The sequence below is a fragment of the Salmo salar genome, chromosome ssa02 (genome assembly GCF_905237065.1).
Source record: "Salmo salar chromosome ssa02, Ssal_v3.1, whole genome shotgun sequence".
NCBI classification, from domain to species: domain Eukaryota; kingdom Metazoa; phylum Chordata; class Actinopteri; order Salmoniformes; family Salmonidae; genus Salmo; species Salmo salar.
Genome location: NC_059443.1, coordinates 48,283,188 through 48,309,782, shown reverse-complemented (window position 1 = coordinate 48,309,782; position 26,595 = coordinate 48,283,188). Strand labels below are relative to the sequence as shown.

The 26,595-nt window shown below is 46.9% G+C and overlaps 2 protein-coding genes across 9 annotated transcripts; both read left to right on the top strand.

Annotated features, from left to right (window-relative positions):
* Positions 1 to 1,712: 1,712 nt before the first annotated feature.
* On the top strand, positions 1,713 to 23,217 carry arid1aa (AT-rich interaction domain 1Aa). 7 transcript variants are annotated; one of them, XM_014169815.2, is made up of 20 exons: positions 1,713 to 3,666; positions 7,418 to 7,636; positions 7,780 to 8,400; positions 8,605 to 8,712; positions 9,512 to 9,752; positions 9,982 to 10,071; positions 10,403 to 10,576; positions 11,224 to 11,560; positions 13,973 to 14,118; positions 14,654 to 14,760; positions 15,023 to 15,238; positions 15,500 to 15,704; positions 16,731 to 16,860; positions 17,035 to 17,222; positions 17,314 to 17,473; positions 17,705 to 17,830; positions 18,059 to 18,176; positions 18,332 to 19,205; positions 19,398 to 19,528; positions 20,009 to 23,217. In XM_014169815.2, exons 1-20 carry the CDS (start codon positions 2,752 to 2,754, stop codon positions 21,941 to 21,943), a joined length of 7,041 nt encoding a protein of 2,346 aa, XP_014025290.1. In that variant the 5' UTR covers positions 1,713 to 2,751; the 3' UTR covers positions 21,944 to 23,217. The 7 variants fall into 7 exon arrangements, with proteins under 7 accessions (XP_014025290.1, XP_014025284.1, XP_014025277.1 ...); XM_014169809.2 differs by having other exon boundaries at positions 1,714 to 3,666; positions 8,605 to 8,739; positions 18,059 to 18,155; XM_014169802.2 differs by having other exon boundaries at positions 1,714 to 3,666; positions 8,605 to 8,739.
* Positions 23,218 to 23,694: 477 nt separating this feature from the next.
* Positions 23,695 to 26,259, top strand: LOC106584439 (phosphatidylinositol glycan anchor biosynthesis, class V). Of its 2 annotated transcripts, none has more exons than XM_014169789.2 (3): positions 23,695 to 24,060; positions 24,208 to 25,374; positions 25,591 to 25,818. In XM_014169789.2, exons 1-3 carry the CDS (start codon positions 23,998 to 24,000, stop codon positions 25,651 to 25,653), a joined length of 1,293 nt encoding a protein of 430 aa, XP_014025264.1. In that variant the 5' UTR covers positions 23,695 to 23,997; the 3' UTR covers positions 25,654 to 25,818. The 2 variants fall into 2 exon arrangements, with proteins under 2 accessions (XP_014025264.1, XP_014025255.1); XM_014169780.2 differs by having other exon boundaries at positions 23,697 to 24,060; positions 25,541 to 26,259.
* Positions 26,260 to 26,595: the final 336 nt, after the last annotated feature.

Below are 26,595 nucleotides of genomic sequence, written 5' to 3'. Positions count from 1 at the left end.
GACGATTTCCCTTTAGTTAAGGGGTGAGCGGAGCCTGCTTCAGGAAGCTGGTCGACCAGTGCGGTTGGAGTTACCTCCTCCATAGGTTCTTCCTGTAGACCACTATCCCGTCCCAAAGCAGTTTCCGGTCCTTGGCTCGGAGGGGATGGTTGATGGCTGAAATGTACAGTTGATCCATCCCCACTTTGAGCTCTGGTGGGCTTGCCCTTTGGTGTGGGGAAACTCGACCACATAATCCTTAAAATAACCTGGTGCTGCTGGTGGTTGAGGATGAAACCTTCTTTGTTGCTTTAGTCTTAGCTCCTGGATCTTTTATTTGTTCCAATACCTTTCCCTCAGCTGCTCTTTCCTCCGCTCTTCTTCCTTCCAGTGGAGACAATTCTTCCTTCTCCATTTCCTTTTCACCTGTCTTTGGTTCAGTCATCATCCGGCTCGAAGGACCATTGAAAGATTAGTGGAATCTGTGTGGGTAGCTGGACAGGTAGGATGACTGACAGTGAAGGTGAACAGGTGAACACGGGTCAGGTGACAGAGGAATGGGTGAGACTGAGGCAGGAATTCATTTAATCATAAAGTGGTATATTTACTGAGTAGTCTGTGCTGCATAACAAAGGAAACAGAATAACAGGTATCCAATCAAATTCATAACATGTATCCAATCAAATTCATAATCACAAAGATCAAATCATAACAATCATTCATTATTAACATAATTAGGGAATTCAGCAATCCAGTTCATTAAGAAGTCAATAGGAATCATCCTTGAGTCACTTAGGCTCGTAACTATTTATCATAATCATGAGAAGAATAATACAAACAGTGATCGGTTATTCAATCTATAATCCCCATTAGTTTGATATCAGAATCGATCAGTTCAGCAAACAATGACGTTTCATATTTCACCCTTTCAAGTGTCTTCATATGTACATGTAATTTCATTACATATTAACCATATATCGGTGGCATAATTGGCCTGTGATGATCCGTAGGGCCTTGATCATTGCCCATTCACATTACACAATAGGTTTGAAGCGTGCTCTCCAAGCCACTCTCCGCGGTAATAACTATAAACAATAGCTGGCCCACTCTCTCGATCGCAAACAGATAGTTCAGATGAAAGGTAACATATTCGGAGACTTACGTGGATTCATGGACACACAGAACTTCTGGATTAGATGGAGTTAAGGGAGAGAAAGCAGCGAGATCGGGCGATGGCGATTTCCTCCTTTTACGGAGTTGAGATCTGTCGGACATTTCGACCTGACCTAATTAAAGCGCCCCTGGCCCAGCTGAGCAAGTGGCCATGAATTAAAGGATTCTTCCACCAACTCCATGGGCTTTTTCTACAGTTACAGAGTAGCACTTCTGTCGAGCATTCCCTAGTGTGTGTATGTGTCATAGAGTGGCACCTCCTTCCTCAGCACACTCCAGACAATGTGTGTGTTTATGTGTGTATGTGATGGTCTGGGACTGATCATCACTCTCAGGCTATGAGAATGCCAGGGAGAATGTGAGGTTGAGTTGTGAATGTTTATACATGTGAGTGTGCACTTACTGCCTTTTTCCTTAGCGCCCCCTGTACAACTGTGTTTGTGTATGGGGGGGACGAATGTAGATTAACCTCACATTGATCAGAATATGGCATAAATGCAACAACCCAATTAACCCCCCCCCCCCTTAAGAAATTGTGGTACACTCAAAGTACACGATTCAAAATGTTAATAATCAGGGCAAGGTCAGGGTTGGCCAGCGTAGTTCAATGTTGGCGGCTGAGAAAGCTGTATTCACTGCCCATCCCCCACACTCACAAGAGGAGTGTTTCTGCTGCCGTTAGGAAAGAGAGACAGACCGAGAGGGGGTGGGTAGCGAATTAGTGTGAGGGTGCATTAGTAGTCTCGTTCTGGCAAAGTTTTCCCTATAAAATTCAGAGCTAATATCAATTTTAGGTCCCAACTGGGTTTTGATATTTAGAACATGCTAACATGACCAGATTGTAGCTGATTTGTGTGACTACCTTATTTTTCTGTTTCACTTCCTCATTCATTCTGGCGACCTCATCACATAGTATGCACTCCGCACCCGATGACACATCGACACTGGTGAAATGCTACCCCTTCAGTCCTGGCCCAGAGCAGGAGTCTTTCAACCAAACTATATTCATTGAATGTGGATACATCATAATGAAACAATGTATCTAATAGTTATTATTCACACTTCTAAATCATGAAACATGACCACTCAATCATCAGGTGCCTGCTTACAGGCCTGTCGCATGTTGAATTGTTCAAAAACAGTCGATAGAATGGAACAAAGCAACGATTCATGTTTTAAGAATCGTTGCATTTAAAACCCAAACATCACTATGAATGCAACCACTTTTGTGCCCTTATGCAATGTAAAAATGAACGAATCCACTCCGGGTTCCCACCTAGCTCCAATCCGTACTTTACTTCTGTCTGTACGGCTTAGTAAAATGGCTGTATCTCGCGGAGCCTCGTGCTGGTTCGCTCCGTTCCTTGCCTCAATTCTCGCTCACTAATAGAACCCCCGGAATATATGTCTGTTTATGCATCCTTGAGGTTTATTATTACGTGTCCAATTATTTTCACATCGGAATCAGGAGACAAAACCGGATTCGGTCCGGTGAAAGGGGTGGGAATGAGTTGGGACAAGGATAAATTGTTATAAACAATTATTTATATTCAATGCTAGCGTTTGATTGTGACTGACTCGCCGAGAGAGGGGGGTATTATGGCCGCTCAGGTCGCCAGCGCCGCCACTCTCAACACAAGCCCGCCTTCCGAACTAAAGAAACCGGATCGAGACCCAAATGAGGATTCTATACTGGGGGAAAAGCAGCAGGAAAACAAGCAGCCGGGATTAGAGCGCGGATCTCCGGGCCGGGGGGATCTGCAGGACGGGGCCGATGTTGGAAATGCAGGGGGAGGAGGGGAACCTGAGATGAAGAACGGGAACGGGAACCCTTCCAGGACTAATAATAATCAGAATGATTCCATCGGATCCGAGGGGAATAACCATCCCGGGATGGTACACCACCATGGGTCCGGTTTTCCTCCACCTTCTTATGGATACAGTCAACACTACGGCCGGGCCCCTTTTCATCAACATGGCGGACAACAAAGCCCTGGCATGGCAGCTGCTGCAGGTCCAGCCGTGCAGTCGAGTAATATGATGGACCCATATCAACCCAATTCGCACGACCATGGCTTTTCTAACCACCAGTTTAACAATTACAATCCATTCCCGAACAGAACTCCCTATTCTGGCCAAGGATACGGCATGAACCCCTCACGTAATACCCAGGCTCCAGCAGCTGGGGGACAGCCAGCTAACGTTAAGCAGCAACCAGCAGGAGGACCCACAGCAATGGCTGCATCTTACAACAACCAGAGATATAATATGGGGAATCCACAGCCAACGTCTACCCCAACCCTCAACCAGCTCCTAACATCTCCAAGCTCCACGCGTATATATCCAAATTACCCATCTAGTGAATATAGTAATCAGGAAGGCGCTAGTAAGGGACCAACAGACACGGGCAGTAGCGGTCAGTATGGAGGGGGGAATCCGGGTTGGCAACAAAGGACCCATCATCCGCCGCCTATGAGCCCTGGAAGTACAGGGCAACCCCTAGGTAGAAGCCAGGTAAAGGCCCATGTTCCACCGAATCTTTATTGCTGTACATTTGGTGTAATCTTATGTATGTAGTTCATAAAAGTAGCAGGCCAGCCATTGTTGCTAGCCAGTTCGCTTGCGAAGACACTCTAAAATGGCTGCCTCTCGTTTTTCCAACACCACCTCATTAAACAGTATTTATTTAGTTGGTATGAAATGTATCACTTGCAGGCAGCTGTTCTTCGGTAATCCTCCTTATGAAATCGAACTTCGAACGTTCAGAGAATGGAGCCCCGAATCTGGAAAGAGGTGAAAAAGCACTAAAGGCCTATATTCATTACTCTGACTTGTTTCTCGGCAGGGCGGTATATACGTAATTAAACAGTTATTCCATAATATGGGTATTTCTTAGAGTTTGTACTGGTAACGTCAGTCGTTTTGGAGTACAATGTAATGCTTATGAGTAGACTATACATTTTTATGTCGGCAACTCTGTTTGATCATTATGGAAATTGTGAAGGAAATGCACAACACTTGCAAGCCCAGAACACTGATGTTGCCTAGACTCAAGTGTTCGTGTGTGTTTGAAAGTGATTTGAAGTGGACTGCACAAGTAAATAAATGATGTAAAATGCTACATTTTAATCAACACACACTGGCCTATGTATTTATAAAACAGTGTCAATTGGCGCCTCTGTTGCCAGGAACTGCTTCCCCCACCGCATTCTGCTTGTAAACATTGGCCTAGTGATTTGTGTGACTGACTGCAGATTGCTTTTCTCTGGGATTTGAATTGTGGAGGTAAAAATCCTGCTGTCAAACCCGGTTGACAGTTGGTCTTGGTTTGACATGCTAGCTGAGATCTGATTGGCTCCTCACCCTGTGCTCTTGGCCATTTATAATTGCATATGCTGTAAAGCAACAACAGTTCCTGTTAAGTGCACACCTCCACATTGCAGAAATCCATGATTGCTCATACTAAACACATTTTTGGCAATTTCTCTGAATTACTACTTTGCAATCATCTGTTTCCCACACCTATGACATGCCTGTTTGCACTATTCCACATGCATTCTATGATAAGGAGAGACGGTCAGAGTTTGTCCCATTGACCTTATTCACATTTAACCTTTGTCAATCCAGTTTGATATTGTGTGCCACAGTTTATTTATTTATTTACGTGGTATAGCCTAACCCATACCTGTTGAATTTCTATATTCATTAACAACCGCAACCAACATGGCAAATAGAAGAGTTTGCGGAACTCGGTAGCCTACATGTATAAGTACGGAACCGTATTTGCGCCATCCTATAAAGAAAGGCAGATGAAAATGGCTATAGTATCTTTACCCTCATTGTTAAGCACGCACGATCTCCTCTCATTTTGGATCAAAGTAAAATGACAAGGTAAATCACCCAAGTTAATAATTTATTATACTGTCATTTTAAATCGTTTTTGTATCTGCACCATGCATTTATAAGCTACAAATCTGAAACTAAGCAATTTTTCTTAGTGGTTGAGATGTGTACAGTCGATGCCAGATGAGCAATCCATCACAAACAATCCATATCACAAAAATGTGAACATTTATCACAATAACAATTTGAAGGACCAAAAGACCATGTGGGTCTGATATGAATTTGAAATAAAGACATTGCTAAATTAACATTATTTGGCAAGTTCAGGTTGCACAGACTCTATTTTGACAGGGTTTCTCATATTTTGAAGCAACTGAATTTGACCCATGTAGGCCAGGGTTTCCCAAACTCGGTCCTGGGGCACACCTGTGTGCATGTTTTAGCCCTTGCACTACACAGCTGATTTCAAATAATCAACTTGATGGTGAGTTGGTTATTTGAATCAGCTGTGTAGTGCTTGGGCAAAAACCAAAACGTCCATCCAGGGGGGGGGCCCTAGGACCAAGTTTGGAAAACCCTTATGTAGGCTACAACAAGAACTTGCTGCAGTACCTGAGAACACAATCTGGTGCAATCATATTTGGGCGTGACCACTGTAAATATCATGGAAAGCTGAAATCTGCTCTGACGACCTATCTACCCATGAATATCGCCCAGAACTAACCAACTGTCATGAAATGTATGTACATGCTTCGAGACTACAGTGTGGCCTATCTGATGTATGCACAGCTGTCTTTGCTTACATGCCATAGCTCACTAGCATATTAAATGTCCCGTGTGGCTCAGTTGGTAGAGCATGGTGTTTGCAACACCAGGGTTGTGGGTTTGTTTCCTACGGGGGACCAGTACGGAGAAAAAATTTATGAAATGTATGCATTCACTACTGTAAGACGCTCTGGATAAGAGCGTCTGCTAAATGACTAAAATGTAAATGTAAAGCAGTAATACTCATGCACCTTTACTTTTCCCTAACAAACTTCTACCTGACAATGTTTTGGTCATCAATAGGATCTTTATTAGGTTGGTGATTGTAATGCATGCCAATGTTAACGTGTTAGGGAGACATCATCCACTTTGTCCAATTTGATGGGTTCATCTATCAATGACATACAGATGTATTCCTGAGGCAAGGTTAGGTCTACATCCTGTGGCATTGCTGTGTGTTGACCCTGCATAGCGAGGTGAACATGAGCCGTGTGTGAGACATGAGTAGCTGCTGTATCTCATGTGCCACTCTGTCTCTCTGTGTGTGACTAAGAATTCCTTCTAACCCCCCTTGGCCAATCACAGAGACAGTCCAGCCGCCTCTCCCCCACCTAGGGAGTCTCCACTCTGTCTTATGCAGATTAGCCATGTGCTGCTTTTTATTTATTTCAATTAATTATCTGGAAGCTGGGAAATGTCAAGAAAGGCTTTTTGCCCTCCATTTCTAAAGGCCTTTGTTTAGCAGTGACGTGCCAGAGCTGTCTCAAGTCTCAGAGCAGTGTGCATTGACAAGGGTACAGATAAAGAAATAAAGCCCATAAGAATCCACTGTGGTAAATTAATGCTTATGTTTTCATTCGCTTGTCCATTTGTTGTTATTAACTTTATCGACATGGAATATTTTGACCACCCTTGTTTAGGTTATTTTGAGTTGAGCAAGTTAAACTGATATGCCTAAGGGTTAGCGGTTTACATAGTGAAATTATAATGTTGAGATGGAGGCCTAGAGATTTAAGAAAACTTTCTCCATTGAGTGGATACCTTACTCATAGTTAGTTGTGTTTACATCATAACACAGTATAGTGAGTAGGCTACTTCTCCTTCCATTTATGATGTCATTCATTCAGAGCCAGAATTGCCCCCCCGCCCAGAAGGGAAACCAGCTTGCAAGCCAAACAGGACCACAGCTGGGATGTGTTTAAGATTGGGCAGACTGCCCTCCATTTGAGATGAGATATATATATATGTGTATGTGTGTGTGTGACTTCCGTAAACATGGCACAAAAAAGGTAAAAGTCAGGTTAATGACCGTGGGAAATGTGAAGGGGGAAAAAAATCCTTGTTCCCTTTGCTCTAGTAGCTCTCACGTGGACTTCCCCTTTGTCATGTTTTTAGTTTTTGTGCCTATCTGGATGGGAAAATGTGTACCTATAGCTCTTGCTGTGTTGGGAAGCTTGAAATGTGTGAGTTGGCTTGCATGCGAGACCCCTGCTATATAATTAAAGTGCCTATAAACTATAGTATAGTCATCTGCCCGTATCCAAGTCTTTTGTGATCTATGGTACATCCGGTCAACCACACTTCTCAGTATTTTTTTTAATAGTGTTCATGTTATGAAGTGTTGTTCATGTATTTCATCTTTGTTTCTGCTCCACAGCCCCCAGGTGCAATGGATCCGATGGCTAAAATGAGAGGCCAGCAGTACGGAGGGGGCAGTCCATACTCCCAACAACCTGGGCAGGGGCCACCCCCAGGAGCCCAGCAGGGTCACGCATACCCGGGCCAAGGCTACGGTCCCCTTGGCTCCCAGAGATACCCGGTGGTCATGCAGGGCCGCACCCCTGGGGCTATGGGAGGCATGCAGTACGGGCAGCAGGTCAGTGGTGTCATAAAGCTGAATTATTCCTACATTCTCTCACACCGGAATCAGCCCTCCTATTCACGCACTACTATATGGCTTGCTTGTCATATGCCTACCTATTTTCTTATTTTCTAACATTCATCTGTATTTGTGTATAGATGCCGTCTTATGGGCAGCAGGGACCAGGAGGCTATGGGCCTCAGGGCCAAGGGCCCTACTACGGCCAACAGGGCCAGGCTTTACACCCAGGCCAGCAGCAAGGGCCCTACCCCCAGGCACCTCTCGGACAGCAGGGTGGTCAGACACCCTACCCTCAGCAGTCCCACCCTCCCCAGACGTCAGCCTCACATGCCCAGGGTGGGCCGCCCTATCCGCAGCCCCACATGCCCCCCCAGTCCCAGGGCCCGCAGCCAGGTCCATCCCAAGGGCCCCCACAGTCTCAGCCGCCCTACTCCCAGGGCCCAGCCCAGGCTCAGGCCCAGTCTGGTCAGCCTCCTTACCCCCAGCAGCAGGGGCCTCCCAGCCAGCCTCTACAGCAGGCCAGCTCCCAGGTCCCAGCAGTGTCGCAGCCCCAGCTTAGCTATCCACCCACGCAGGGCCCACAACAGCTCCCCACGCAGCAGCAGCAGCAACCCCAGATACCTTCTCAACCCCCTCAGCAACCACCAGGTCACAGCCAGCATCCACAGGGCCAGCCTGCATCCTACTCCCAGAATCCTCCACAGCAACAGCAATCACAGCAGTCACCTTACCAACGCTTCCCTCCTCCACCACAGCAGGTACAACTGAGTTTGGTGTGTATGTGTGCGCGCAATTTATGTATTATGATTGAGGTACCTTTGATATCGTCATTGAACGTGCAGTACCGGTTGCCATACTTGCTCACCAGATGGAAGGCATTGGTATTGTCACTGTGTATTCTCATGTGCGCATGTATGTGAATGCTCTTCAATACTGATTGTCTCATTCTCTCTCTCCCCCAGGAGATATCCCAGGACTCGTTCAGTTCCCAGTCTAGCGCCCCTCCCTCCAACCAGCCCAAAAGTGTCTCGGAGGACGTCAGCATGCAAGGCCAGCTGTCCAGCCTACCGGTGAGTCCTCACCCAACCTGTGCAAAGGTATACTATACATCTATAAATCAAATTATTACATTGTTCTAAAATCATAATGCATTGAAACATGTTTGCATGATTCCGTGTGACCCATTTTAGACTTAACATAGTAAAACCGTTGTGTATGCTGTTGTGGTTGTGTATGCTGTTGTGGTTAATTAATGCTACCCCTGTTTATTGTGTGTGTGTGTGTCTGTAGATGTCATTGGGCATGTGTAGCGTGTTTTGTGGACTTACAGAAATGTTGTCTGGGAGATGAATATTAGTAAATTTCAGCAGAGCTCCGGCCTGGATAAAACGAGAGCAAAAGCGACGGCGTACACGCCTAACGTGTGAGAGCGTGTATCAGATTCACATGGCAGGGTTACGGCGCGCTGAGTCGGCACACGTCCACCGTAACCATGACAACCCCTGCTCTAATATGCCCTCTCTTTTCCTCGACAAGATCAATAACGACAACTGTGTGTGTGTGTGTGTGTGTGTGTGTGTGTGTGTGTGTGTGTGTGTGTGTGTGTGTGTCACATGTCTCCAAACCTAATAGAAAGTGTGTTGTCATGCTTTCTAAAACTGAGGAGATTAAATTGTGCTTGCATCCTGTATGTGCTTCTGTTGTGCTAGTAGACAGAGCTACAGGAAATGCATGGAGTTGTTATCAAGATGTCTCACTGCTAACTGTACAGTCAGCTAATAGCTGTTGTGTCGATTCCATCAGGCCGGCGTTTTTCCACAGCGTCTCCTCATCATAGGCCCCGCTGTCTCCTGTCTTGTGTGTCTGCAGGATCTCTCAGGCTCCATCGATGACCTGCCCACGGGCACGGATGGCGCTCTGAGTCCTGGCGTGAGCACTTCAGGTGTGTCAAGCAGCCAGGGCGAGCAGAGCAACCTGGCCCAGTCGCCCTTCTCGCCCCACACCTCTCCCCACCTGCCAGGCATCCGAGGGCCCTCACCGTCACCCGCCGGCTCCCCCGCCAGTGCCACCACCTCCCGCACGGGGCCCCTCTCACCTGCCACAATGCCAGGTGAACACACGTACACAAGAGTGAATATGAATATAGATTGAAACAATGGAGATACTGCATGGTTTTAAAAGATGCTTGGCTGCAGTAGCTCCACTGTTTCAATCTATGGGCATTTTGTTGGATGAAAAATATTTAAGGGACACTTATGTTAACTAAGTAGTGACATTAGTGGCCTTGTTCCTACTTAGACTTGTTATTTACTTACTGAGATGACTCTTCTGTTGTTTAGGGACCCAGATGCCCCCTAGACCATCGAGTGTGCAGTCTGACGGGAGTCTGCACCCCGCTATGAGCCAGTCTCCCATGGCCCAGGAGAGAGGTGAGTTCACCCTGACTGAGAATCCCCTCACATAGTACTACCCATTCTGCAGGGACCACTGACAGTGTGCTGTTTTAAAGAAACTTTGGTTGCACTTTATTTTATGGTACCACTGGTATTTACCTGGTACTTAATTGAAAATTGTGTGGTAACAATGGGTACTTTCTGGTACTTCAAATAATATTACATGTAATTGCCATTTTACCATGTACTTTCTAAGTAAATACTGGGTAATTTCTGTACCAAAGCCCTCTGATGTGTTTCATGAGAGATTTCCAGTGTTTTGTTGGAGGATTAACATCTCTTTCACTCTCTTCTCTGACCCTGCCAGGGTTCATACAGAGAAACCCCCAGATGCCCCCATATGGTTCACCACAGTCTGCCTCTCCCATGTCACCCCGACAGTCCTCTGGAGGCCAGATGCACCCTGGGATGGGACCTTATCAGCAGCAGAACAACTCCATGGGGGGCTACGGACCTCAGGGTGGGCAGTATGGCCCACAAGGTGAGTTCTGTGGGTTACACTGTGCAACAAAGGCTGGTGGCAATTAGTTAAAGGATCCTTTGGTTTAGTTTTGCTTTTAATAGAAGTGAGTTCTATTTTATGTTAAAATGTCTAAATTTGGTACACTTGAAAAAGAACAACTCAGTTGATATACCAAATAGACTTTTAATCATTTTGATCTTTAACATTTTGGTTATCCTCTGACTGCCAATGTATAAATGCATCCCACTTAATTGTCTCACCATCCTGTGAAGTTGCTTCTTGTTTGTTCCCCCAGCCAAATCCATGGAATATGTATTTTTGCCTCAGGAATTCCATCCTATCAGCTCATCCCTCCCTCTTTGAGCCTAGTGCAGCTATTTTTAGCCATGGAGAACAGTCAGCTGACATAGCAGAGCCCCCCTGTCAGTAGAGCTGCCACTGTGATGGCAGGCTCATTAGCTCAGTGTGCACAGCTCCACTGCCAGCTCAGTATAGTGCCTTGCACAACTTAAACAGACATTAGCAGTCAAGTACACCTTTCACAATACAACCCCAAGTTGATTAAATATTTAGTTTGTTGTTTTGCGCTTATAGCTAGTCTTCCCAATGTCACCTGAGCAGTGTATTTTTTTTTTTACACACTGTTTTTGTTCATTCTATTACAGCTTACCCCCGGCAACCTGGATACAACAACATGCCCAATGCCAACTACCCTGGCCCTGGCATGGGCAACCCCATGAACTCTGGCCCTGGCATTGCCAACCCCATGTCTGGGCAAGGGGGGCTGCCATACGCAGGCATCCCCCCTGGTAGAATGCCTGCGGGCCAGATGGGAGTGCGTCCCTATGGCCCTAACATGGGGCCCAACATGCCACCCAATATGGGTAACATGCCACCTCAGGTGGGCTCAGGGATGTGCCCTCCCCCCGGCCTCAACCGGAAGGCCCAGGAGGCTGCAGCTGTAGTCATGCAACACGCTGCTACCAACTCCATACACAGCAGGTACACTATACTCTTTACTAACCCATATTACACATGTACGGTGCATTTGGAAAGTATTCAGACCCCTTGACTTTTTCCACATGTTGTTACATTACAGCCTTACATGCTGACCAGACCAGTTGTTGATTTTTCCACCCACACTAGACGCGATCAGCAGGTTGAAAATCAAAACAAACTCTGAACCAACAATATTAATTTGGAGACAGGTCGAAAGCATTAAACATTTAAGGCAATTTAGCTAGCTACCTTGCTCTTGCTTGCTAATTTGTCCTGGGATATAAACATTGGGTTGTTATTTTACCTGAAATGCACAATGTCCTCTACTCCGACAATTAATCCACAATAAAACGGTAAACCAAATCATTTTTTTCTAGTAATCTCTCCTCCTTCAGGCTTCTTCTTTGGACTTTATATGGCGGATGGCAACCAACTTTAAGGTGCATTACCACTCCCAACTGGACTGAAGTGTGGACCTCAGTTCATCTTTCAATCACCCATGTGGGTATATGCTCCTACAAACCAATGAGGAGATGGGAGAGACAGGGCGTCAAGCGTCACAAATAGAACTAAGTTCTATTTTAGCGTCTGGCTACGCGTATACTCGTTGACGCGCAATGGCGTGGATGCAATGATTGAATAACATGTATATGTGGGACAACCACAAAGGCGGCCCGCCTTTCCCATGTATATGCGACGCAGGTGGTGTGGTCAGCATGTTATTCTAAAATGTGTTAAATTGTTTTTTTCCCCCTCATCAATCTACACACAATACCCCATAATGACAAAGCAAAAACTGTTTTTTTTTTAATGTTTGCAAATTTATTACAAAACTGAAATATCACATTTACATAAGTATTCTGACCCTTTACTTAGTACTTTGTTGAAGCACCTTTGGCAGCGTTTACAGCCTCAAGTCTTCTTTGGTATGATGCTATGAGTTTGGCACACCTGTATTTGGGAAGTTTCTCCATTCTTCTCTGCAGATCCTCTCAAGCTCTGTCAAGTTTAATGGGGAGCGTCGCTGCACAGCTATTTTCAGGTTTCACCAGAGATGTTCGATCGGGTTCAAGTCCGGGCTCTGGCTGGGCCACTCAAGGACATTCAGAGACTTGTCCCGAAGCCACGCCTGCTTTGTCTTGGCTGTGTGCTTAGGGTCGTTGTCCTGTTGGAAGATGAACCTTTCTCTGAGGTCCTGAGCGCTCTGGAGAACGTTTTCATCAAGGATCTATCTGTACTTTGCTCCGTTCATCTTTCCCTCAATCCTGACTAGCCTCCCAGTCCCTGCCGCTGAAAAACGTCCCCACAGCATGATTCTGCCACTACCATGCTTCACCGTAGTGATGATGCAAGGTTTCCTCCGGACGTGGCGCTTGGCATTCAGGCCAAAGAGTTCAATCTTGGTTTCATCAGACCAGAGATTCTTTAGGTGCCTTTTGGCAAACTCCAAGAGGGCTCTTGTGCCTTTTACTGAGAAGTGTCTTCTGTCTGGCCACTGTACCATAAAGGCCTGATTGGTGGAGTGCTGCAGAGATGGTTGTCCTTCTGGAACTCTCAAGCCCTATCAGAGTGACCATTGGGTTCTTGGTCACCTCCCTGACCAAGGCCATTCTCCCCTGATTGTTCAGTTTGACCGGGCTGCAAGCTCTAGGAATAGTCTTGGTGGTCCCAAACTTCTTTAATTTAAGAATTATGGAGGCCACTGTGTTCTTGGGGACCTTCAATGCTGCAGACAGTTTTTGGTACCCTTCACGAGATCTGTGCCTCGACACAATCCTGTCTCAGAGCTCTACGGACAATTCCTTCGACCTCCTGGCTTGGTTTTTGCTTTGACATGCACTGTCAACTGTGGGACCTTATTAGACAGGTGTGTGCCTCCAGGCACAATATAATATTTTTTTTATCATTGTTAATGTGTTGCGTATGCCTTATCTGGTCCTAACTAGTAGATTTTCCTCTACGTTGAAGGTCCAGTGAAGGCGGTGAGAGGAGTGATTAGAGCAACAGGAAATAAACAAAGGAGAGAGCAGATGAGATGAGGACAGACTTACTGAGAGGTAGACAGGCAGAGGCAGACAAGATGTTATCCAGCCCCTGTCACTACGAGGAATACCTGGCTCTCACATTACATCCAAACATGAAATGCATTGGAGAATTCAGATGCAGGTTCAGCATATTTTCCCTCTCTTTAGTCTTCACAGGTGTACAAAGTCACTAGTCATTTTCATATCAAGAACTCATACAATTCCCCCTTGCAATGGCACTCATAACTCACTCTTTCTTATTTAGTGATATTGTTGCATAACTGATTGATTGTTTTTCAGCATAAGAGATTAATTTCTCAGCAGGAGAGGAATGTTTTTAACTCTGATATCATGCTACATGCTAAAAGTGTGGTTGTCCCTCATCGTTCAGGATGCCTGGCTACCCCAACATGTCCCCTGGCATGATGGGCTCTGGCGCCCCCTATGGCCCTTCCATGAACAACATGCCTGGCATGATGAACGCGCAGGGCGGCCCGCCTTTCCCTATGGGGCCCAACATGGCCAATAACTCCAGTGGTGAGTACTGTAGTCCAATACTGTTGCTCCATGGTGCCCGGGGTATTTCTGAAATGGCAGGATGACTTTGGTTGGGATGGTGGTCAGTGGCATAGGTTTGCATTGGGGTGGCTAGTAAGTAAGGCCTGATGCAATTTGTCTGCAGTGTTTTCACAATAGACCTTTTTTGCATCTGAAAGTTCTAGCATTGACGGATAGTGCGGTAGCTAAGTATGAGTTTTCCAAAACAAATATAGTTTTAGTGCAGTGGTTGTTAATCTAAGTTACACTTGAGGAAAGTTTTTGCATTGGTTTAACCAGAGCACTTCCTATCCTGTTTGAAGATAACGTTGGTCAATGAACAATGGCCGCGGTATGAATAAGTTCTATAGGGGAAACTTTGTTGTTAGTCTGTATTGCTCTGAAATTAGAATACAAAAAAATGTCAGCTGCCTCTGTTTGTTCAGCAGTTGTTTGGTATATGTCCTGATCCCGAGAATTGTTGTTCAAAAGCCATTGAACAGTGCTCAACCCCACAATGTACCCTTGTACCTAGGTTTGGCCCCCAGTCCAGAGTTTGGTATGGATGGGAAAATGAACCAGGGCCAAAAGATGAACAACAAAGTGGACGGAACACCGAAAGCAGAACCGACTAAATCCAAGGTGATAAGATAATGGCTTTGTCTGTCCACTTGGGACAATTTTATTTAAGGGCTTGTGTGTACGTTAAAAGAAACTACATTATAAACCATATTGTTTGTAAACTGTTACGTGTTACGATCATACTTTTGACTTTATTCCATGGTTATTACAGTTGCCAATGAGCTAGCTACTAAAGGGAAATAAGACCAATGGGTTTATAACCCAACCCTTTCCCTCATGACGGCTCTCTCTTGACGTCCTGTGTTCTCTTGACGCCTTACAGAAGTCAAGCTCTTCCACGACAACCAACGAGAAGATCACGCGTCTGTATGAGCTGGGCCCCGAGCTTGAGAGGAAGATGTGGGTGGACCGCTACCTGGGCTTTATCGAGGAGAAGGCCATGGGCATGACCAATCTGCCTGCTGTGGGCCGCAAGCCCCTAGACCTCTTCAGACTCTATGTCTCGGTCAAGGAGATTGGAGGCTTCGCACAGGTCAGTGTAGGTTTGTGCTGTACTATGCATGCATACACTGTAGTGTGTTTGATCTATGTGTTTCCCTATTGAGGTGCCCTCTTGGCCAGGTTTCCCTTATAAAAGAGGTCTTCTGACCTCAATGGGAATTCCTGGATAAATATTGGTTCAATAAATAAGTATAACACATGCACAAACACACCATGCACAATCTCTTGGTTCTTATTTGCTCATCCCCTTCTCTCTGGTCCCTGTTTTAATGTCCCTGTCTTCATGCTCTATGTCCAGGTGAACAAGAACAAGAAGTGGCGGGAGCTATCCACCAACCTGAACGTTGGCACGTCGAGCAGCGCCGCCAGCTCCCTGAAGAAGCAGTACATCCAATGTCTGTACGCCTTCGAGTGCAAGATCGAACGCGGGGAGGACCCCCCTCCTGAGATCATCACTGACAACAAGAAGGCCAACCAGGCCAAGGTCCAGCCACCCTCCCCAGGTCAGTGCCAGACGGTTATCCACACTATACAGGGTCGTAATTATTAGGCATCAAACGGAAGAAAACGGACAGAAACTGATTGGGACTACCTGGTCTTGTCCAATATGAAAAGCTCATTTTCGTTGCAAAACTTTAAATTTTTTGGGCTTTGATGATTTGAACAGGGAGTCCCATTGAGACCAAGATCTCTTTCACAAGGGAGACCTGCATACACATAATTTTACAAAATACAATATAAAAATATATATTTTTACAAAAAATTACAATCACATTCATCAGCAAAGAGGTCCCCAATCAACATTTTGAACTGCCTGAGAGGCACCAGAACATCCAGTTGTAGGGAACTCTGTTCCATACATGGGGTGCAAAGAAAATAAAAGCACATTTACCTAACTCTGAGGAGACTGAAGAGATTTCCAGAGTTAGCCATCCCTGAGACCCGGTATGGTAACTCATACTTATTATTTGTTATTAACAAAGTTAGGTACGGCGGGAGTTTTTGTTAGAGAACTTTATAAATAAAAAGAAAGCAATGAATCGACCTACTTGAATTCGAAGAGGGCCAGCTTACTTTCTGGTAAAGAATGAACCTGATGCCATAATAAAATGAAGTGCGCTATGTTAAATGCATCTGACTGCTTTAATGAATTGGCAGCTGTATTCATATAGATAATGTCGCCACAGTCTAGTATCGGTAGAAATGTCAATTGAATGACCTGTATAATTAAGCAATACGGCCCGAGAAGGTGTGGTATATGGCCAGTATACCACGGTCAAGTGTTATTCTTAGGCACGACGCAACGCGTAGCCTTATTATATTGGCCATATACCACAAACCCCCAAGGTGCCTTATTGATATTATAAACTGGTTACCAATGTTATTAGACCAGTAAATAGTAATCATTGTCATACCGGTGGTATGTGGTCTGATATACCACAGCTTTCAGACAATCAGCATTCAGGGCTCAAACCACCTGATGAAAGTCAACTCTCTCTAACTGAAATGTCCCTCTTTTGTTCCGGTAGCTGGGTCAGGTTCTCTCCAGGGCCCTCAGACCCCCCAGTCCACCAGCAGCTCCATGGCCGAGGGCAGCGACCTCAAGCCCCCCACACCCGCCTCCACCCCACACCCCACCCAGATACCACCCGGGGCCAGGTGAGTTGCAGCGCTTCAATCTCACCCTCTTTGAGTTATCAATTGCATTCAGGAGATTAAATTCTTCAATTGGAATTTTAATTTACTTATTGAATTTAAATGGAATTCACCCCAAGTTTGCGATCTGTTTTGATAAACCCCTATTTACTCCCTAAACGTCCCTCTATCTTTTAGGAGCAATGTGGCGCTGCAGGACCCATTTGCTGACGGTAGTGACCCTGCTTTCCCCAGAAGGAACTCTTTGACCCCTAACTCTGGCTACCAGTCTGGCATGAGCACCCCAGAGATGCCAGGTCGCATGGGTCCAGGGCCCTACGAGGGTCCAGGGCCTAACAAAGACCCCTTTGGGGCCATGCGGAAAGGTGGGTAGAAGCGGCTACAAGAAAGATCCCTAGAAACTGATGGTGCTGGGAAGCTGGGTCCCTTGCTGACGGAGTGTGTATTTCTTTCCAGTTGGGGAGCAATTCTTGCCTGCCAGTCAGGGTCCTAACAGTGGGATGGCTGAGCAGCAACAGTTTAACCGTGGGCCTCCTCCAGGTGCTATGGGGAACATGTCGATGGCTCAGAGACAACAGTACGGACCAGGACCTTACGGACAAGGCTACGAAAGGAGGTAAGACCCTACACACGCTTAGATCGTAGAAATATAATTACTATAAAGGACACCCACATTCAAGTCAATGTGTCTATGTTGGGTGGACTGGAGGCCATATTGAGTATAATTCTATTTCTATACAGACACCATCTTTGACTGCGAAGAAGTCTGCTCATTTCCTTTTTTTATGGAAATGATTTGTACTAAGTGTGGTCAACCAACCTTGTCCTGTATGGTGTTGTTTACCAGGCCAGAGCAGGGGATGGGCCCAGAGGGCAGCATGGGATCTGGTGCACCGCAGCCAAACCTGATGCCCGTCAACTCCGACACGGGGATGTACTCGCCAAACCGCTACCCACCACAGCAGCAGCCACGGTGAGTTCACCACCCAGCACCACTCTCTCAGGAGAGGTCTGACATAAACTTGTGCGGACAGACACCATGCACTGACTGTCTCAGCATTTATAGTCTTGCAATATTGTAAAGATTGGGTTGTTTTTCAGAGGGTTTATTGGCACACTAGCAGTATACTGTAGCAATATTAGGTACATAGGCACTCAGTTTATTTGGAATGTCTTGTTGATGTATTGTGGTTGTTTACAGGAATGATTCCTATGGTAATCAATATCCTGGCCATGGTACTCCCCCTGGTGGTTCCTATCCCAATCAACAGCCAGGAATGTACCCACAGCAACAACAGGTGATGGCTCCAACCCACTGTGTAAGCACTGGAAATCAAACTGTAATGTAGTAACCACTAGCCATGTGTTATTACCCCAAAAAGTAGTACTTACTGTATAGATGAGTAAAAGCCATCAACATTCATCTGATGCAATGTAATGACACCGCCTAACAAAGCGTATTTGCTCTATGCAGAACTACAAGCGTCCCGTGGAAGGGGGCTACCCACCAGCGAAGCGTCACGAGGGGGAGATGTACAGCGCACCCTTCAGTGCAGGGCTGCAGCAGCAGCAGCAGCAACAACAACCGCAGCAGCAGCCAGGGGTGGCCTCTGCACCCCCTGCTGGCCAGCCAGAGATGTACCAACCCCAGTACAGCAGCGGCTCCTTCACCGGCACTGACCGCCGCCTGCCTGGTCCCCAAGGCCAGTTCCCCTTCCCCTTCAACAGAGAGCGCATGCAGGCCGCCACGGGGCCCAACGCCCAGCCCTCCATGCCCCCTCAGATGATGCAGCCAAGCCCTGACGGACCCCCGGGTGGCGTGTGGCAAGGCCGCGGGGAGATGAACTATCCCGGCAACTACCCCAACCGGCAGGGTGTCCCCCCAGGGGGCCCAGCCCAGGGACCTGGCCACCCCGGCATGAACCGTGGTTCGGAGGAAATGTCATCAGAGCAGCGCATGAACCACGAGGGCCAATGGGGGCCAGGTCAGATGGGCCCTCGGCAGCCCCCCTACGGCCCTGGAGGGACGGGCCCGCCCATGACCCGCACCCTACAGTCCAACTACCAATCCGCTCAGGCCATGCAGAACCACATTCCACAGGTGTCCAGTCCCTCCCCCATGCCCCGCGGGGGCCCCATGGAGAGCCGGACGTCGCCCAGTAAATCTCCCTACATGCACAGTGGCATCAAGATGCAAAAGGCAGGGCCCCCGGTTCCTGCCTCTCACATAGTGCCCCAGTCTGTGCAGTCCCCTCTGATCCGTAGAGACATGCCCTTTCCCCCAGGCTCAGTGGAGGCCACCCACCCCATCCTAAAACCACGCCGATGCCTCACAACGAAAGATATCGGTATGGATATCACATCCCACAACTCCACCCACAATCAATGTTATTATACATGCATTATACAGTATTTAGGGATCACATTTGGACATTACACTGATAGGTTGCTTCGGCTCTCTATGAACGTGTTTGTATTGTGTGGTCCATCAGTACTGTGAAGGGTATCGGCTTGAGTTAAAATACTTTGTATCTCCATAGGGACCCCAGAGGCTTGGAGGGTGATGATGTCCCTAAAGTCTGGCCTGTTGGCTGAGAGCACGTGGGCCCTCGACACCATCAACATCCTCCTGTATGACGACAACAGCATCTCCACCTTCAACCTCAATTCGGTGAGCTAACAAGAAAGGTAGCCTAGCGGGTAGAGCTTTGGGCCAGTAACCAAAAGGTCGCTAGTTCGAATCCCGAGCCGACAAGGTGAAAAATCTGACGGTGCCCATGAATAAGGTGCTTAAACCTAATTTTGCCAGACCCTAGATGTGACCCCACTCTCTGAGGGTGTCTTGGGGAGAGTCTGCTATGCAAAACACATTAATGCACACTTGTACATGTGTAAATAGGACAAATATAATCACTCACTAAATTATTATTACTACACTGGCCACAATGTGGGATAGCGGTTTTAATAAAAACCCTACATGGTAAACCTATCCAATCAGAAATGTCATATTTTCTGATTTAGGGCTTTTTCTTTTGTTTTTACATTTATCCTTTCACAAATGTATTACATTTGACCTATTCCCAAACCCTTTTCCAGATTTTCTGTCATGCACATCATATCATACAATGTAAACTATTGATTTTCTCCTCAGCTGCCTGGCCTGCTGGAGCTGGTGGTGGAGTACTTCCGGCGCTGCCTCATCGAGATCTTTGGGATCCTGCGCGAGTACGAGGTGGGCGATCCCGGCCAGAGGACTCTACTGGACCCTGACGCCCTGAAAAGAGACTGGAGCTGCACGGAAGATGAGGAACCAGGGGTGGAGGACATGAAGGTAGAAGGAGAGGATGAGGAGGAGGAGGATGATGATGACGAGGAGGAGGAAGAAGAGGTGGTGGTGCAGCGTTCAAAACAGCCGGCCGGGACGACAATTGAGGGACAGGCTCGGGTGAAGCAAGAGGATGAGCAGGAGTCGTGCTCAGAACGGGGGACACTGAAAGAGAAGGATGCTGAAGATAAGGAGAAGAGCTTCTCTACCTTTGAGCAGCCCAGCTCTTCATCGGACCCCCCTGGCCTGGGCCCGGCTACCCCCCAGGAGAGACCCAAACAGGCTAGCAAGTTCGACAAGCTCCCCCTGAAGATGGTACGGAAGAAGGACCCGTTTCCGGCAGGCAGGGCAACCCAGAGAGGAAAAGTGCAGGAGTTTGACAGTGGGCTGCTCCACTGGAGTGCCGGCGGCGGAGACAGCACGGAACACATCCAGACCCACTTTGAAAGGAGGGAGGAATTCCTGGTCCCACGAGAACGAGTGCTGGTCATCCCCACAACCAAGCAGAAACGGCCAGAACCAGAGAACGTGGGGGACAAGGAAAATGCTACCCCCACAGAGAAAGACAAGCAGAAGGGGGGTAGGGATCAGAGGCCCTCCCAGCCATCATCCACAGAGAAGGCCTCAACAACAACCGACGGTAAGGAGGGGAAGTCCGAGCACTCGGACGCTGAGACAGAGGAAATGTCACAGGCGGAAGAGCCCCAGAGTCAGCAGGAGCACGACAAATCGAGCGGACCCCCTCGTCAGCAAGTCCCCCAGCGTGTGGTGGAGGACGAGCCTCACAGCAAGGACGAGGGCCCACTGGTTACACTGGCCAACTGGCAGGATGCTCTGGCCCGCCGCTGTGTTTGCGTCTCCAACATCGTGCGCAGCCTCTCCTTTGTGCCTGGCAACGACCAGGAGATGTCCAAACACCCTGGCCTCATGCTGCTGCTGGGTCGCCTAGTGCTGCTACACCACCGCCACCCTGAGAGGAAACGGGCCCCGCTCACCTACGAGAAGGAGGAGGAGTCTGATGACTGTCTTGGCCAGAGGGACGAATGGTGGTGGGACTGCCTGTCGCTGTTGAGGGAGAACTGCCTGGTCACTCTGGCCAACATCTCTGGCCAGCTGGACCTCTCCATCTACCCCGAGAGCATTTGCCTTCCGCTGCTGGACGGCCTCCTCCACTGGGCTGTGTGCCCCTCGGCTGAGGCCCAGGACCCCTTCCCCACGTTGGGGCCACACAGCGCAATGTCCCCCCAGAGACTGGTCTTGGAGACCCTCAGCAAGCTGAGCATCCAAGACAACAATGTGGACCTGGTTCTGGCCACGCCGCCGTTGGGTCGGTTAGAGAAGCTGTATGGGACCTTGGTGCGGCTGGTTGGGGAGAGAAAGGTGGCCGTCTGCAGGGAGATGTCGGTGGTGTTGTTGGCCAACCTGGCCCAGGGAGACAGCATGGCAGCGCGCGCCATTGCCGTGCAGAAGGGAAGCGTGGGTAATCTCCTAGGCTTCTTGGAGGACAGCCTGGCGGCCACCCAGCTACAGCAGAGCCAGAGCTCTCTGCTGCACCTGCAGGGGATGCACTTCGAGCCCACCAGTAATGACATGATGCGGCGGGCGGCCCGGGCCCTGCATGCCTTAGCCAAGGTGGAGGAGAACCACTCAGAGTTCACACTCTACGAGTCACGCCTCCTTGACCTCTCTGTGTCACCTCTCATGAACTCGGTGGTGTCTCACGTCATCTGCGATGTACTCTTTCTGATTGGCCAGTCATGACAGCTGTAGGGAGCTTTGGCTCCACCTCCTCTTGGTTTCGTCCCCCCCTCACCCCCTGGTTACAACCTGGCTTGTATGTGTGTAGGGGGCAGGGAAAGTTCAAGTGACTGTTTTTAATTTATGCAAACCCTTCATATTCCACTCTCTGAGCCCCCTTTCGCTGTTCTCACTCAAGGAGAAGGGACGTCACAAAGCTACAGTGGTGGATTTACAAACCAGAGACTCCACAAACTGTCACAACTTGTAACATTAATGCCAACTAGATGACAGAGTGGAGAACCTGGGTTTAGGAGTGTTCCTCACTGTTTTTTTTTTTTTTTGGGGGGGGGGGTGTATTTTTAATAAAGATAAATAAATAGCTGAAAAACAAACTGTAACCAAAGTTGCTGTCTCGTTTACAGGAAATTTGGGGATAATGTGTTCCCTTGTGTGCCCCTCGAGAGCACAGTGAGTGAGTCAGACTGGTTCATGTTTGGAGGTAAAGCAGACTGAGGAACAGCCTGTTCTGATGGCATAGTTGCTGTAATTTGGATGCTTACCAGTCAGCCTACCACTCAGTAGGCTGTTGAGACACCTTCGCTGGGGAGGCCTGTGCAGTAGATTGTAGGGCATTTTCTCTACCGTACTGCTCGAGTGTCAGGCATTCTGTAAAAAAGTTTCATACAGAAAAACCTTGCCAATGCAGCTCTACTAGAGTTAAGGTCATTTTAGTTTTGACGTTAAAAGCTAAAAGGCTTTCCCCAAAGTACCGAGAACCTACTACAACACCCTTACCTCCTCTCTTTAGCCCTTGATTGTATGAATTGACCCTTGTAAAATAAATCATCTCTTAGGATTGGTTTTCAACTTCAGATGCAGCTTTGCTCTGGTGTATATATATGATATTGTACATTACACTTCCTTTCTGTGTCTGTCTCTGTGTCACTATTCCCACACATTTTGTTGATGAGGAATGGAAGGTGACCCATGAGTTTGGTTCCTGTCATCCAGTCCCTGCTGATAGACCCTCCTCCGGCCTCTCACTCCACGGCTCCTTAGTACGGCAGACTCAGATCAAATCTGTTATCTCCTCCTGGTACAACAAAAAAACTCTAGATGAAGAAACACACTTGACAATTCATTTCTCCAGGATTCTGCATATTTGTATTTCAAACTATGTAGCTAAAAACATGTAAATTCCTCCTTTTCCTTTTTTTGGCTCAATGAATATCATTCAGTATGAAATCTTTATACTATATGTTCCACGTGGTAAGAATAAATGTACATTAAATCTTCATAAGATGTTTGGTTTTGTTCCGTTGGACTTGCAGTGTCTTTCTCAGATGTACAATTTATTAAAAAGCAGTTTATTTTTCTACAATCCCTGGCCCTGTGAAAGTACTGGGTGTGCATGTATTTATTTTTATTTTAGCCCAGTACTAGAACACTTGATTCAACTAATTGTCAAGCTTGATAAACTGAATCAGGTTATTATGTTAGAAATGGGCTGGGATAAAATCCCCTTTGTCTCAGCTTCCTTGGTTATGACTAGTTTCTAGGATTTGAATCAAGACAAACTAGTCGATTGTAGATACATGATAAATCTATCATTTATATGGTATTGTAATTAGTATATTTATGAAAGGTCATAAGTTATTGTAGTATTTCATTATGCAATAATGATAACTGATCATTCAAAGCAAATATCATTCCCTTCTAACAGCTAGAGACGATCTTTTTCACTCGAACTTTTATTTTGAAATAAAGAAAATTCCACCGGAAGTAAAATATTGCGAACCAACCAGTTCCAACAATAGAATATGAATGTTTCTGACCTTAATGTCTATGGTTCTGACCTGGGTTTTCTAATCAAAAGGTAAAGATATGTGTAACGTTAAAAAATTTTAAAGCAAGAAATAGACCGTGTGTAAATGAATGTAAACGTTTCGTCCCATTTGCCACCGTCTATTTCGAGTGTTTGTAGAGGCTGAAAATTGTGTTGCCTTCGTTCCATCCACACCAAGCTAGCTCGCGCTAGATATTGTTATGGGTAAGGCTGTTCATTGTAATGACAGATGGACGTGAAGACGGTTCTGCAATTCGCCGCCACCACAAGAGGCTTGTCACTACTAATACAGGTCAGTAATAATAATGTATTTATTTACAATAGTTGCTTGTTAACTACAACATGACGTCCACAGACTGAAGGACTTGGATGTTAATCAATTTGAAAAGTGTCATTGGTGTGTGCTTGTCATCTCATGTTTGCAATGCCTCCCTTTCAGGCTCTCCTAAATGCTGCAATCCCAGATCACGAAGCTGATGCATTCACTCCTCCACGTGCAGAGGAGCCTCGGCTTCTGGACCCTGCAGTGCAATGGTTTCTAGGGGGCCTCTCCCACTGGGATGCAGAGCATTTCCTCTTCATTGCTGAGAGGGGTTACCTGTATGAGCACAACTACGCCTTCTTCCCCCTGTTCCCAGTCATACTGCGGGGGCTTGCAGAGACTATACTACTGCCCCTCAGTGGCTGTCTTACACTGCGTGGACGCCTGCTACTGGCTGTTGCCTTGGGTAACAGCGCCCTCTTCCTGCTGAGTGTGGTAGCACTGTATGGACTCGGCCGTGTGGTGCTGCAGGACCGCCGTCTTGCTCTAGTCTCAAGTTTGCTCTACTGTCTCACCCCTGCCAATGTCTTCATGATGGCTGGTTACTCAGAGAGCCTGTTTGCTGCACTGACCTTCGGTGGCCTCTTTCTCCTTGAGAGAGGATACACCCTCAGAGCCTGCCTGGCTCTGAGTATAGCTACTGCTGCGAGAGCCAATGGACTTGTGAATGTAGGATTCTTGCTGTATCTGCCCCTGCAACAGGCCCTGTGCAAGATCTGGGGACTGCGTAAGGACAATAACAGGCACCACAAATGCCTCCACTACACCTGGATCGTCGCTCATCTCCTGTTCACGGCTGCATTGGGCACAGCAGTTATTGCGCTCCCCTTCTTGGTCTTCCAGTACTATGGTTACAGGGCGTTCTGTACACCCTCCCTCTCCTTGGAGCAGGTTTCTCCTGCCCTCATCCAGCTTGCTGAGGATAAAGGCTACAGGGTCCCTGATGAAAACGCACCCCCACCCCTCTGGTGCCTGCGACCCCTCCCCTTGCTCTACTCTCATATCCAGGATGTGTATTGGGATGTGGGCTTCCTGCGCTACTTCCAGCTTAAGCAGATACCCAACTTCCTGCTGGCGCTGCCCATGGCAACTCTTGGCATGGCGGCGGCCTACATGTACTATACGGCTAACCCAGCCAGGTGTCTGAGACTGGGGCTGTGGGACGGAGGGGCAAATAAATGGCCAGACAAACCCACACCTGGATTTTACAGCCCCAGGGTGTTTTTGTATGTGGTGCATGCTACAATGCTACTGGGATTTGGAACATTCTGCATGCATGTGCAGGTAAGGAACGAATCAGTGGAAAATGTTTATGTAAGGGGATTTTAACAGGTCTAGTGGGGGAACAACAGTCACTATGTTAAACACATTGCTGTGTTTGAAGATTTTTATGAAATACAGGCAGCTCGTCTAGTCCATTAATGTTATTGTCTTTTACTGATTTCTCCAGGTTTTGACCCGGTTTCTGTCTTCCTCCTCCCCTGTACCTTTCTGGATCAGTGCCCACCTGCTCTTACTCTACGAGCCTCTCCTTCAGCGAAGGTCACCACCCACATTCAATAAGGGGCAGCAGCGGGGGACACCTAGGACTGTCTTCTTGTACTTACCCCAAAACCCCATTGTTCATCTAATGTCCCGCTGGAAGACATGCTCTATTCCCACACGATGGATTCTAGGGTACTTCATCTCCTATTGGCTTATGGGCCTGGCACTGCACAGTAACTTCTTACCATGGACTTGACCTGACACTTTCTACTGAAGATCTGATGTGTGCACAAAATACTATTTGAGGGCAATAATAATAGCTCTGAAGCGTGTCATTTTCTGCCTGTTCCGTTTTAGATCGCAACTGGCTACTCCCCTCTGTTAGTGTTAGGCAATAAGGTTCATGCGTTTTATTTGCACTCATTTCATTTTCAGAAAATTGCATATTTTAATATTTCTTTAACAAGAAAAACATTGGATTGATTCGTAATCCAGCATTGATGCACTGATTATTCAATTCACTTAACAGTTCCATTATATCAAATTGTCTCTGAAAATGTACAGGGTGCAGTTTGTGCTTTAAGTGCATGTATTATTGTATTTTTTGTTAACTAAAGAGATACTGTATAATAAAGCATTGCTGTGTTTTAAGTTAACAATTAAAATAGTATGCATCACAAATAATTTGCGTTTTTTGTTGATAGATTCTGCTTGCAGCATTTCAACCATTGATTTGAGCACCTAGAAAGTTAAGATCTTAAGTAAATGAAGCTAGCTAGCGAACTTGCTGTATTTTATACAGACCATGCATGCTACTGTAGTTGACCTTCTGATAAAACTTGCATCATTACTCTAGAATATTACTAGCAAATGACATTGAAACTTGAAGGTGAGCAGTGCACATAATTATGGAGAGTCTAAAAACAGATGGTCTAAACTCAAAGGCGAGTGTGAATGTATTGTTTTGAATTATAAATGACCCAACCGAAGCAGTGCGGGCGGGTTGCCCACTTTGACGCC

Excerpts from the sequence above, each read along its gene's own strand:
- arid1aa (XM_014169802.2), top strand. The coding sequence starts at position 2,752 with ATGGCCGCTCAGGTCGCCAGCGCCGCCACTCTCAACACAAGCCCGCCT. Across the intron at positions 8,401-8,604 it reads TCCCTCCTCCACCACAGCAG|GAGATATCCCAGGACTCGTT; the intron begins GTACAACTGAGT and ends TCTCTCCCCCAG. Across the intron at positions 19,529-20,008 it reads CCACCTTCAACCTCAATTCG|CTGCCTGGCCTGCTGGAGCT; the intron begins GTGAGCTAACAA and ends TTTTCTCCTCAG.
- LOC106584439 (XM_014169780.2), top strand. The coding sequence starts at position 23,998 with ATGGACGTGAAGACGGTTCTGCAATTCGCCGCCACCACAAGAGGCTTG. Across the intron at positions 24,061-24,207 it reads GCTTGTCACTACTAATACAG|GCTCTCCTAAATGCTGCAAT; the intron begins GTCAGTAATAAT and ends CCTCCCTTTCAG. Across the intron at positions 25,375-25,540 it reads CATTCTGCATGCATGTGCAG|GTTTTGACCCGGTTTCTGTC; the intron begins GTAAGGAACGAA and ends TGATTTCTCCAG.